Source organism: Vigna unguiculata, chromosome 5, assembly GCF_004118075.2.
Source record: "Vigna unguiculata cultivar IT97K-499-35 chromosome 5, ASM411807v1, whole genome shotgun sequence".
Lineage (NCBI taxonomy): Eukaryota > Viridiplantae > Streptophyta > Magnoliopsida > Fabales > Fabaceae > Vigna > Vigna unguiculata.
The window spans coordinates 38,517,932-38,531,201 of NC_040283.1; the positions used below are offsets into that span (position 1 = coordinate 38,517,932).

The window sequence follows — 13,270 nt, forward strand, 5'->3', positions numbered from 1 at the left end:
CGAATGGTGTTGTTTCTTTTCAGATGGCAAAGAGCGGTGCTCTTAATGAAGAGATGAGAAGGAAGGCACATGGTTCTTCATCTCAGTCTGAGATGCTTGTTACAGAAGCTAGGGGGAGAAGTCAGAAAAAGGAACATAAAGGTGGTAGAGAGAAGAGTAGGAGCAAGTCCAAGTCAAGATACAAGAATTTAGAGTGCCATTTTTGTCATAAAACTGGGCACATTCAAAAATACTATTTTAAGTGAAAAAAGGAGAACAAAGACAAGAAGGGCAAACAGAGAGAGAATGATCATGATGATGATGATCGTGTCACTACTGCTACAGATGGTGATCTTGTTCTTCTTCGTGACTTTGAGTCCGTTAATCTTGTATCTGATGAGAGCATGTGGATTATTGATAGTGGTGTTACACTGCATGTTACACCGAGGAAGGAGTTCTTCACATCTTACACTTCTGGTGATTTTGGAGTGTTGAAGATGGGTAATGATGGTGAGTCTAAAGTGATTGGTGTTGGTGATGTTTGCCTGCAAACCAACATGGGAGTGCAGTTGTTGCTTAAAGGAGTCAAACATGCTCCGGATGTCCGTTTTAATTTAATCTCTGTGCAGTTGCTTGATGATTGTGGTTATGACAATCACTTTGGTTCTAGTAAATGGAAGCTCACTAAAGGTAACTTGGTTATGGCCAGAGGGGAGAAACAATCTAAATTGTACTGGACTAAAGCTTTGGTTGCTAAAGACAGTGTGAATGCTATGTATATGGAGGCATCTTTGTGGCACCGGAGGCTTGGTCATATAAGTGAGAAAGGGCTTAACTGCTTAGCTAAAAAGGATGTGCTTATGGGATTGAGAAATGCAGAATTGGAGAAATGTTCTCATTGCATGGCTGGTAAACAAACCAGAGTATCTTTTAAGAAGCATCCACCCTCAAGGAAGTCAGAATTGCTTGAATTGGTGCATTTTGACGTTTGTGGCCCATTAAAGGTAAAGTCATTTAGTGGTGCACTTTACTTTGTTACTTTTATTGATGATTGTTCCAGGAAGCTATGGGTCTATGCTCTTCAGCGGAAAGGTCAAGTACTTGAAAAGTTCAAGGAATTTCATGCTATGGTTGAGAGGCAATCAGGCAAGAAGCTGAAATGCATCCGTAGTGATAATGGTGGTGAGTACCGTGGACCTTTTGATGTTTATTGCAGGCAGCATGGTATTAGACACGAGAAGACTCCTCCTAAAACTCCTCAGTTGAATGGTCTAGCGGAGAGGATGAACAAGACCTTGGTTGAAAGGGTTACATGTATGCTTTCGGAAGCAAAGTTGCCTAAGCACTTTTGGGGAGAGGCATTGCATGCAGCTGTGCATGTTATTAATCTCAGTCCCGCAGTTGCTTTGAATACTGAGGTGCCAGACAAAATTTGGTTTGGTAAGAATGTTAGCTATGATCATTTGCGTGTCTTTGGTTGCAGGACATTTGTTCATGTTCCTAAGGATGAAAGATCCAAGTTAGATAAAAAGACAAGGCAATGTATCTTTATTGGCTATGGTGAGGATGAATTTGGCTATAGGTTTTATGATCCTATTGAGAAGAAGCTTGTTAGAAGCCGTGATGTACAATTCATGGAAGACCAGACCATTGAAGACATTGATAAGGTGGAGAAGACCACACCCGAGAAAGATAGTAATCTTACTGATGGTAATCCGATGAGGTTGCCCGCTCACAATTTGGAGAATGTTGAAACGGAAGCTCAAGACAATGAGCAACATGGTGATGTTGATGATCAACAGTTTGGAAGTGGAGTAGAGGTTCCAATTGATGATGCTCAAGAGGAACATGATGATGATGACGATCTTGGTGATATACTTGAATCACCTCAAGTCCAACTCAGGAGGTCTAATAGACAAAAACAACCTTCTACAAGGTATTCCTGTGATGAGTACATAACCTTGACTGACGGTGGAGAACCTGAGTGTTTTGAAGAGGCTTTGGATAGTGAAGAGAAGAAACAGTGGCTGGATGCAATGCAAGATGAGATGAAATCTTTGCATGATAATCACACTTACGACTTGGTGAAATTTCCTAAGGGCAAAAGGGCATTGGAAACTAGGTGGATTTTCAGGGTGAAACAAGATTCAAATTCTACGCTTCCAAGGTACAAGGCCAGATTAGTGGTGAAAGGTTTCAGACAGAAAAAGGGTGTTGATTTCAATGAGATTTTCTCACCTGTGGTGAAAATGTCATCCATCAGAACTGTGCTAAGTTTAGCTGCTACTCTTGATTTGGAGGTTGAGCAGATGGATGTGAAGATAGCTTTCCTTCATGGTAATTTGGAGGAAGAGATATACATGAAGCAACCTGATGGTTTTCTTGTTAAAGGCAAGGAAGATTATGTGTGTAGACTAAGGAAGAGTCTATACGGTTTGAAGCAGGCTCCAAGGCAATGGTATAAGAAGTTTGAGTCTTTTATGTGTGAGCAGGGTTACATGAAGACTACTTCTGATCATTGTGTCTTTGTTAAAAGGTTTTCTAATGATGACTTTATTATCCTGTTATTATATGTTGATGACATGCTTATTGTTGGGAAAGATATTTCCAGAATTGACAGGTTAAAGAAGACACTTGGCGAGTCTTTTGCCATGAAAGACTTGGGAGCTGCTAAAAGGATTCTTGGCATACATATCTCACGTGATAGGAGAGAAAAGAAGATTTATCTATCACAAGAGCAATACATTAGAAAGGTGTTGCAGAGATTCCAGATGGAAAATGCTAAAGTTGTGAGTACTCCTCTTGCTACTCATTTTAAACTGAGTGTTAAACAGAGTCCTTCAAATGAAGTTGAGAAGACCAATATGAGTAGAGTTCCTTATGCATCTGCGGTGGGCAATTTGATGTATGCGATGGTGTGTACAAGACTAGATATTGCACATGCTGTTGGTACAGTTAGTCGATTTTTGTCAAACCCAGGTAAAGAGCATTGGAATGCTGTGAAATGGATTTTGAGGTATCTTCATGGTACAGTTGATATGAAACTTTGTTTTGGAGGTGATAAACCTACTTTGATGGGTTACTCAGACTCAGATATGGCTGGAGATATTGATTCCAGAAAGTCCACTTCGGGCTATTTGATAAAGTTTGCAGGGGGAGCTGTGGCTTGGCAATCAAGACTACAGAGGTGTGTAGCGTTGTCTACTACAGAGGCAGAGTTCATTGCTATTACTGAAGCATGCAAGGAGTTATTATGGTTGAAGAAATTCTTGCAGGAGCTTGGTTTTAGGCAAGATAACTATTCATTGTTCGTTGATAGCCAAAGTGCTATCCATCTTGGTAAGAATCCAACTTTTCATTCTAGATCCAAACATATTGATGTGAGGTATCATTGGATACGTGATGCTTTGGATGCTAAGTTGTTGGAGTTGGAAAAGGTTCATACAGATGATAATGGTGCTGATATGATGACTAAAGCATTACCAAGAGGAAAGTTTGAAGTTTGTTGTGAGATCGCTGGTTTAGCGGTTATCTCCACATAGTTGTGAGGGGGAGATTTGTTGGGTATTGGGCTCCCTTCCTATGTGGAGAAAAGGCCCAAAATTTGAGAAGCCCATGTATCACTTAACCTAGTGGAGAGGAGGCTATAAAATAAAGAGAGAGGCAGAACAATAGAGGCAGAATACACTGAAAGCCCTAACACATAGAGGGAGAGGTAGAGGGAAAATTCTGTTCACGTTTTTCATAGAGCTGTCGCAGTAAATTCGGCACTGCGGATTCGTTCACCGTTGGATCGGGCTGAAATTTTTACAGCAGGTTCGGAACTCATTGCTCTTCATTCTGACCGGTCGGATCTTTGATACGAGGTCTGAGTTGGGAGATATTAATTTCGCACTGCAGCAGTGATTTGTAGAGATTTTCCCCTCTTGTTCTTCTCTATTTGAAAGCTTTGTTGCTTTGTTATTTGGTTGGGTGTTGGCACTAATTTGTGCTATTGATTGAGACTCTTTTGTACTCTTGTTGATCATAGTGGAGCTATTTCTTTGGTCTGGACGACTCGTGGTTTTTACCCTTGATTTGAGGGGTTTTCCACGTTAAAAATCTTGGTGCCTTTATTTGTGCTTTTGGTGATTTATTATTGCTGCTCTTTGATTATTGCTCCTCATAGATTCTTGCAAGTTAGGGGAAATTATATCCGCTGCATTCTCTGGTATATTGTTTGTTGTTGTTTTCCCCATCAGTATTGATGTTTGTACTACACTTGATTTTGATATGTGATTTTGCAAAGGTTCTTGGGTTGTCTGAACTGGCTTGAGTATGCATAATTATGCAGAGATCAAATTCTCCAAAATTATGCAAACTCGCTAGGTGAGTATTACTCGTTGGACGAACTCAAAGTCAGGGGTTGATCTGCAGAATTATGCAGAATGCTGGACGAGTTACAAGAAGGGGCAGACCTTACTGTCCCTATAGGGGGGCCATGGCCTCCCCTCTCCCTCCCCCAATTTTTTTCCTATGTAGGTAATATATATATATATATATATATATATATATATATATATATATATATATATATATATATATATATTCAATTTTAATGCATTTGATATTTTTAAAAATTTTATATATTTCTCACGTTAAATATGTTTCTAATTTATGAGTTTTAATGTGAAATTAAAATTTGTTCCTAACATTTGATTTGTTTACGGTGTCAGACACATTCCCATTTCAATATCTGTTGAAAAACGCATTTGACACATAAAAAAATTAACTTAATTGGGTTAAAAGTACTATATCCATTCATTTAAAGTTTGAGGACTAAAATGAAATGTATCAAAGTTTCAGACAGTAACAAATTCTAATTTTGCATCAAAATTCATAGATTAAAAACATATTGGTTTAATTAGTCGAATGGTACCCACTTTCGTTCGGATGTGTCAATTTGGTATCCACTTTTAAAAATGTGTCAATTAAGTGCCAACTTTTGAAAAAATGTCTTAATTAGATCTCTTTCAGAAAAAAAATTATTAATCTCGTTAACCTTTTATCTTGGCAGCCCCTAAGTTTTGTCTGAAGATCTGCCACTACAAGTCAGGTGCTCGTTGATTTATGAGGTCATTGAGCGAGCAAGAGCTCGTTGGGTGAATTATGAGTCAGACATTTACTAATTTGTAAGTCGCTGGACGAGCCCACTTTTTGGTGAATTATTCAGAAACATGTCCTCTAAACTTCCCAATGAAATACTCGTTGGACGAACAACCTGGTCATTAGTCAAAAAGTGTCTTTTTGCCTAAGAAGAATTAATTGAATTTAAAAACTTTGTATGTGTTTCTATAGCTGAATAGTAATGGTATTTGAATTGCATATATATATATATATATATATATATATATATATATATATATATATATATATATATATATATATATATATATATATATAAGCATGGAAGGTGATGTGATTTCTAAAATTTCAAGGGAAATTCTATGTTGAGGTTTTAGTGTATGCATCGGCATAAGGATTCATGATTGGTTGGTATCCTGAAACTCTAATAATCATTCACACTTAAATAGAGTAGAATGAGTTATGTTGTGAAGAGTAGTAGGAGGTCCTGGTCACTAAACTTGATTAGGTCCTAGACGCAAGAGAGATTTACCTTGTGAGTGGTTGGGTGATAACTCCATGAGGCCAAACTCTACAGCGTTTGGGAACCACCCACAAGTGCATGCCACCAAGGGATCTGATGTCAGATGCATGTATCCAGATAATTAAGTTTAGTGTCAACTGCTTGTATGATTATAGATCAGAGAAAAGTTTTATAACATGTTTGTAAGTATTTGACATGATATATATATATATATATATATATATATATATATATATATATATATATATATATATATATATATATATATATATGAATATCTAATTTGCATGTTAACTTACTTTTTCTGTGTCTTTGTCTTATGTTGTTTGTCTTCCTTTTGCGATGATCACTTCTTCGGTGAGAACATATGTGTTTCCAGTTTTTGAGGCACATTTGGAGGATGAGGAGCCATCTTCTAGGTTGATGGAAGGTTTCAATTGGAGCTCTAGTAGCTGTTAGTTTATGTATATAGCTCATTAGTTTAGTTGAAGTGTATAAATGATATATTTCTATAGTCTATTTTTTGTAAGATTGTATTAATATATTTTGTACATTGGATTACTGTTTTAAATACTATGATGAAGCACCTTATTTTATTAGTTTTAAGATGCTAAAATTTGGATGTTACAAATTTAACTTCTATTTAATTTGCATAAAATATATATTATGTTATTTCTATTATACTTAAAAAAATAGTATAAAGAAAACTTATATAATGCAATAATTTATATTAATAAAAATAAAATTAGTAGTAAAACATGTATATAAAAAATTGATTATAAAAAAACGATTTGTTTTATTAAAAGTTATAGATTTTGTTGTTATATTTTTTTACTTAATTTTTAAATAAATTTAATAGGTTAATAAATGTTGATATTTATAGTTAAACTTTTATTTAAATATTTAAAATATTTTACTTTTGATTTTTTTGTAATAATATTATTATTTTGGTTTTCTAATTATTTTTAACATGACAATTAACTTATATTTTAAAAATAAATAAACATATTAAAGAAATTAAAAATCAAATGAATATAATAATACCTCATCTTACTGATAAAATATTTAAATAATACTATTTAAATAAAATAATAAATATTTGAATCATTTAACAAAATTATTTTTAGTAAAAATTTAATTAAAAATATAATTTTAATAAAAATAATTAAAATTTAATTAAAAGTTATTTTAATTTATTTAACTTAAGTCAATACATTATAGGATATCAATAATTTCTAGAGGTTTTTCCAATTTTCTGACTATATTTAAGATTTTTTTTATCAATATACTCTGTTGTCGACAAGAAAGCAAATGACTTTTTTGGATATGAAAATATGTACTTCATTTTCAGAAAGGAATCAAGCTGGCATCATTATTTTTTTTCCCAGACGTCTCTAATTAAGAAAAAAATCTACGAAAATGAAGAATTAAGAAAATATCATTCAGAAGAAAAAAAAATTAAGTGATATTTCTAATTAAAATTTAAGAAATAAAAAGTAAAAAATTGAATTAGTGGGATGAGTTCTAGTAATTGAATATAATATAAGTTTATTATTTAATAATTATAATGAGAACATGTTTGTCAAATAGTTTCCTACTTCTCTCTCTTACGCACCTTCCTACTTCAATTATTATTTATGTCTCTTATGCTAATTAAATTCTCTCTCTTTCAAGGGAAACTCTCACCTCAGTTCTTTACTTTCTCTCTCATATGGCCACCTCTCACTCTGTTTCAGACTCACGTGTCTCACGCATGCACTACTCCTCCACTGATGAAGACCAAGACGGTGATGACGAAGAGGACGAGGAAGACAATGACTTCAACTTCTACGACACTAATGTCGGTGTCGAAGACGAGACCAAGAAACCCGACATCTTTTCCGGCAGCGGTTTCTGGCGGGAGTCCGGGGTGGTGTTGGACCCACGAGCCAAGTGGGTTCAAGAATGGAACAGGGTGTTCCTCCTGGTGAGCACCACGGGGCTTTTTGTGGATCCGCTGTTCTTCTACGCACTGTCCATAAGCGACACGTGTATGTGCCTTTTCATCGACGGCTGGCTCGTGGTCACCGTCACGGTGCTCCGGTGCATGACCGATACATTGCACGTGTGGAACATGTGGCTCCAGTTCAAGATGGCTAAACGCTCTTCTTCTCTCGCCAGAAACGCTCACGCCTCTCGCGGTGGCTGTGCTCTTCGCTACCTCAAGGCTAAGAGGGGTTTCTTCTTCGACCTCTTCGTCATCTTCCCTATTCCCCAGGTTAGTGTTTTGTAATTCTCACCTTTTATCGTATTTTTTTAATTCATAGTTATGCCAAGAGGATAACATGTCATGCTGATAAGCCATTTTACATTATATGTTACTGTTATAATTATTATAAAGTTAACAATTTTATGGTTTTACTTTAACAATATGATTAATTTTAAAAGTTGTATTTAAATTAATGAGGAGTGTTTTAAGAAAGTGATAATTTGAGAGGGGAGGGAAGTTTGAGGTTTGGGACGGTAGCAAGGGATAGAGGATACGACAAATTGCATGCAACCGCTTGTTGTTTTTATGCATGGCGACTGCGATAGTTACCGGCGTTACACCTCATCGTGTGAATGATTTTTCATGTCATGTCTGCACGTGACTGTGTTTAATCTTATCTCACCTCACAGGTGCTTTTCGTACAGGAAAATTATATTAGATATTTGACAAGAGAAAGTATTATAAATAGAATTAAAATAAATAAACTTTTTATTTTTTAATTAAAATAAAGTAATAAAATTTTATTTTTTTTACTTAAATTAATAGTTTGTCAAAATTTATTAAAAAAATTTTGTTAAACTATTATTTCTCTTCTGAATATTACTGATATAGAAGGAGACGGTGATAAGGATATTATTAATTATATAATTAGTGATATATTGTTTCTCTAATCACTGTACAACCATAGAATTAATTAAAATATGTCATTCTAAATATAGACAATGGGTGCCACAGAAATAATAATTAAATGGAATGACCTCTGTAAGGGTATAAGTTGTTAAATTTTCGGAGTTAATTTTCTTAGCTGTTACCATATGAACCGGAATCATTCTTTACCGAATTTGTATTTGTTTCTTCTTTAAATAAATTCTATTTATAGATATGACCTCTCTCATAACAACTAAATTATTTTACTCTGGCATGATGTCTCTAAACGTCCTAATCTAATGATCACGATTTCAATAAATGAACTCCATCTAAATGTTCATTAATTAATTAATTAATCCAAAATCACTAATTGCGCATAACAACAACATATGAGCTGGTTAATAAATCTAAAATTTATTTAAGTTTATTTGATAGCCTAGTGTCATCACCTACTACGTTAGCACTGCATAGTTAACTCTATGGTTGCATGTTTTTTGTCTAGAGGACACGTGGACCTCAAGCTTTCAGGTTTCAGATATTTTTCTCTGTCTAAAATTTATTTTTGAAGATTTAATTTTACCACATGTTTAAGGAAGTTCCCACTTACATTATTAAACTATATATATAATAATTTGTATATATTTCTTCAAATTGCTCATAGTTTATCATCACAGATAACCAAAGAAGAATGGATATATAGAGTTTCATAGTGATTATGATTTTCCAAATTAAAACTTCCATTATGTTTTTTTGATATGCAGATTGTGCTATGGGTGGTAATTCCCTCTCTTTTGGAGAAAGGATCAATTACATTAGTGATGACAGTGTTCTTAATCATGTTCCTCTTTCAGTATCTTCCCAAAATTTATCACTCAGTTTGCCTCTTGCGTCGCATGCAAAACCTTTCTGGCTACATTTTTGGAACCGTTTGGTGGGGCATCGCCCTCAACATGATCGCGTATTTTGTAGCTTCCCATGTAAGTGTCATGTACTTTCATTTATTTTCATGCAATGTTTATCTCTATATAGTATACATCACAAAATCAAAAAAATCTCTTTCACATCAATCACACTCGTCATAGAAAAAGCATTTTCGTTAACTTACATGAATACACACACGTTAATATTACAACACAAGGTATTTTTTTCAAGTTTTGGAAAAACAAGCTTAAAATATAACATTTTATCAGTAACACAATTTTGCTGAAAAAAAGCTTCCACAATACGAAAATATTCACCGAAAAGCTGTGGATATAGAGGTGATTGAATTGACGAAACACTACAACCTTTTCTCGACAGGAAACTTGACTTAAAGAAGCACATTCTTTTTTTTTTTATGAATTAAAAGTTAATCACTGCATTTACTGAGAAGGGTTAACAGTGGAATAACTGTGTTTCGTGATGAACGCGCTGGCTGATAGTAAAAGTTGATTAATCACATCTTAAATTTTCAACACCTAATCATGCTTGGATTATGGTCCCCATATAGGCCAACAAGTAGATAACCATTATTTTCAAGAGGGATACAGAATCAAGGTTTCAAAGTTCTTCAAAAGAAAAAGAATATTATAAAAAAAAAGAAGCATTGTTCTTAACTAGTTCGAGTTTTGTGTATAGGCAGCAGGGGCATGTTGGTACTTGTTAGGGTTGCAAAGGGCAGCAAAGTGTTTGGAAGAACAGTGTGCAAAAACAGAAGGTTGTGGTTTGAGAACACTGTGCTGCAAAAAGCCTATATACTATGGAGGAAGTAGCATTGTAAGGGACAAAACGAGATTGGCATGGGCTGAAAACAGGGAAGCAAGGTCTACTTGTTTGGACAATGCTGATAACTACGATTATGGTGCATACGCATGGTCTGTTCAACTCATCACAAACGATAGCAGATTGGAAAAGATACTTTTCCCTATCTTCTGGGGCCTCATGACTCTCAGGTACCTACCACCATTTTTTTTGTTTTGTTTTGTGGTCCCACTCCTCCATTATTTCGCATATGCTTTTTCTTTGTCCTCTTTTGACCACCCTTTTGTTGTTTTACACACCTTTATCTTCCTCTTTCCCGATTCATCATCTCCCAAACTGACACTTCAAATCTTGATTACAAATCATCACACCCGTGTCCACACTGCAAAAGTAATATTTTCCGACTTCAATTACCATCGTGAGAATGTCTCACAAATTCACGACCCAATAGGGTTCTTATATTTTGATATAAGGTAATCAAACAATTGTTAGGTTTATACGATGATAATATGCTCGACAAAAGAAAACACAGACATTGCACATGGTAACATGTATTTCAGCGTCAAGAAAGATCAAATCATAACTATTATCCACGTTGGTGTATAGTTGTTGCTTCTTAGTTACTCTAACATAATATCTTCTCTCAGTAATTTTTTAATCATTGATGTGACCAGCACTTTTGGGAACCTAGAGAGCACACCGGAGAGGCTAGAAGTGATTTTCAACATTATTGTGCTCACCAGTGGCCTCCTTCTAGTGACTATGCTGATTGGAAACATCAAGGTGAATATATACATACACGTTTATGGGGTCACACAATAATAAAAAAAAAAAACAATTCAACAGTTAATTGGTTTATTGTTCATGTTTGTTTGGTAGGTGTTTTTGCATGCGACAACATCAAAGAAGCAAGCAATGCAACTGAAGATGAGAAACATTGAATGGTGGATGAGCAAAAGGAAGTTACCACAAAGTTTCAGGCAGCGCGTGAGAAACTATGAGAGGCAGCGTTGGGCTGCCATGCGAGGGGTTGATGAATGCCAAATGATAAAGAATCTCCCTGAGGGACTAAGAAGAGACATCAAGTACCATCTCTGTTTGGATTTGGTGAGACAGGTAAGCTTCAGAACCCCACCAATGATACTTTCATCTCATCTTTTCACTTCATTATAAACCATGATATCCTGTTTTTCACTACTTACCATAATGTTTTTGCACTGTAACAATGTTTTTTGTCTGTCTCATACTTATAACATTTGCTCAGGTGCCACTGTTTCAGCACATGGACGATTTGGTGCTAGAGAACATTTGTGACCGTGTGAAGTCCCTTGTATTCACAAAAGGAGAAACAGTGAGTTCTAACATTATTATATAAAATGCTTCTACCATAACCTAGAAAAAAGAGTGTATCAAAAGATAATGCATGGTACATGCAGATAACGAGAGAGGGAGACCCGGTTCAGAGAATGTTATTTGTCGTACGAGGTCACCTTCAAAGCAGCCAAGTTCTACGAGACGGGGTGAAAAGCTACTGCATGTTAGGCCCGGGGAACTTCAGCGGCGACGAGCTTCTTTCATGGTGTCTGAGACGGCCGTTCATAGAGCGTCTTCCGCCGTCATCAAGCACTTTGGTGACACTTGAAGCGACGGAGGCATTTGGGTTGGAAGCAAAGGACGTGAAGTACGTGACGCAGCACTTCAGGTACACATTTGTGAAGGAAAAGGTTAAGAGAAGTGCAAGGTATTACTCACCGGGGTGGAGAACTTGGGCTGCAGTGGCCATTCAATTGGCGTGGAGAAGGTATAAGCACCGTTTGACTTTGACATGTTTGTCCTTCATAAGGCCTCGGAGACCTGCCTCAAGGTGCACTTCCATGGAAGAGGATAGGCTTCGTCTGTATACGGCGTTGTTAACCTCACCAAAGCCTAATCAGGATCAATTTGACTTCTGATCATAACCATGGATCTCCACTTTGCTTAACTTAAATAAGATTAAAGGCTAATGTACCAGGTTTATGTTCACTTCCCACATGCTTTTCATGTATTTACTTTTTGTATGTGGATTAGGGTTCTTTGTTTTGAGAACTGATTCATGGACACTTTGATTTTATCTAGATCTATTACACAATTTTTCCTTTTGTCTTTCTCTTCTCACATCACATAACTCATAAATACATCTTTTTGCTGTTCATAAAGGAAAATATAGTAAGTTTTTTTTAACAAACAAACAAAATATAAAACTATTCTATTTTAATTCTATTTATAGAAAAATTGTCAAGTATGTGAATTTTTTTTGTCAAAACATAATTTATTTTCCGTTCATAAATCATCAATAGTTTGTTTTAGTTTTTTTTTTTTTACTTAAAAGATATTCTTTTTTTGTTAAAACTATATAGGAACTTAAACATGGAAATAGAAGTAGAAATTGTTTGTCAATTTTCATTTTTTTTTAGTTTTAAGAAAATAAAATAATTTGACAAGTTTTTTCTTTTAGAAAATTTGTCTTTGCTTAAAAGAAGTATCTTGTTCAGTAAAAAAGATGAAAATTAAAAATGAGTAAATTTATTTATTTTAATGATAACGGAAATGAAAAAAATATATATTAAAATCATGTTTTAAAATACAAATATCCTAAAATATTCGTGGTGAAGTTCCAAGTATATATAATATATGAAGACAAATAATAATTTTACGTTCTTTGTATACAAATTGTAAGTGAGATGGAATACTCCAAAAGTGTTGTATTGATATATTTATATTTTTCTTTTTGGAAACAAAAAAGTGAGAAACCTTACGTGTGTTTGGTTTGTGTTTAATGGATCTTACAATATAAAATTTCGGAATTTAACAAGTGGACTTTTACTTCCTGTACCTCCACAGTTTCTTCACGTACTCCTTACCATTTTATTTTTCAGAAAAAGTGATTTTCAGATTATATATTTTGGAAACGTAATTTCTGCAATCATTTTTGAAATACGATTCCTGAAATAGAATTTTTAAAATGTATA

General features: G+C 34.8%; 1 protein-coding gene across 2 annotated transcripts; it reads left to right on the forward strand.

The window, feature by feature from the left end:
* Positions 1-7,265: 7,265 nt before the first annotated feature.
* On the forward strand, positions 7,266-12,404 carry LOC114183831 (cyclic nucleotide-gated ion channel 4-like). 2 transcript variants are annotated; one of them, XM_028070987.1, is made up of 7 exons: positions 7,266-7,883; positions 9,284-9,499; positions 10,140-10,453; positions 10,937-11,045; positions 11,142-11,378; positions 11,542-11,613; positions 11,699-12,404. In XM_028070987.1, exons 1-7 carry the CDS (start codon positions 7,338-7,340, stop codon positions 12,212-12,214), a joined length of 2,010 nt encoding a protein of 669 aa, XP_027926788.1. In that variant the 5' UTR covers positions 7,266-7,337; the 3' UTR covers positions 12,215-12,404. The 2 variants fall into 2 exon arrangements, with proteins under 2 accessions (XP_027926788.1, XP_027926787.1); XM_028070986.1 differs by having other exon boundaries at positions 7,267-7,883; positions 11,527-11,613.
* Positions 12,405-13,270: the final 866 nt, after the last annotated feature.

Excerpts from the sequence above, each read along its gene's own strand:
- LOC114183831 (XM_028070986.1), top strand. The coding sequence starts at position 7,338 with ATGGCCACCTCTCACTCTGTTTCAGACTCACGTGTCTCACGCATGCAC. Across the intron at positions 9,500-10,139 it reads CGTATTTTGTAGCTTCCCAT|GCAGCAGGGGCATGTTGGTA; the intron begins GTAAGTGTCATG and ends TTTTGTGTATAG. Across the intron at positions 11,046-11,141 it reads TGCTGATTGGAAACATCAAG|GTGTTTTTGCATGCGACAAC; the intron begins GTGAATATATAC and ends TTTGTTTGGTAG.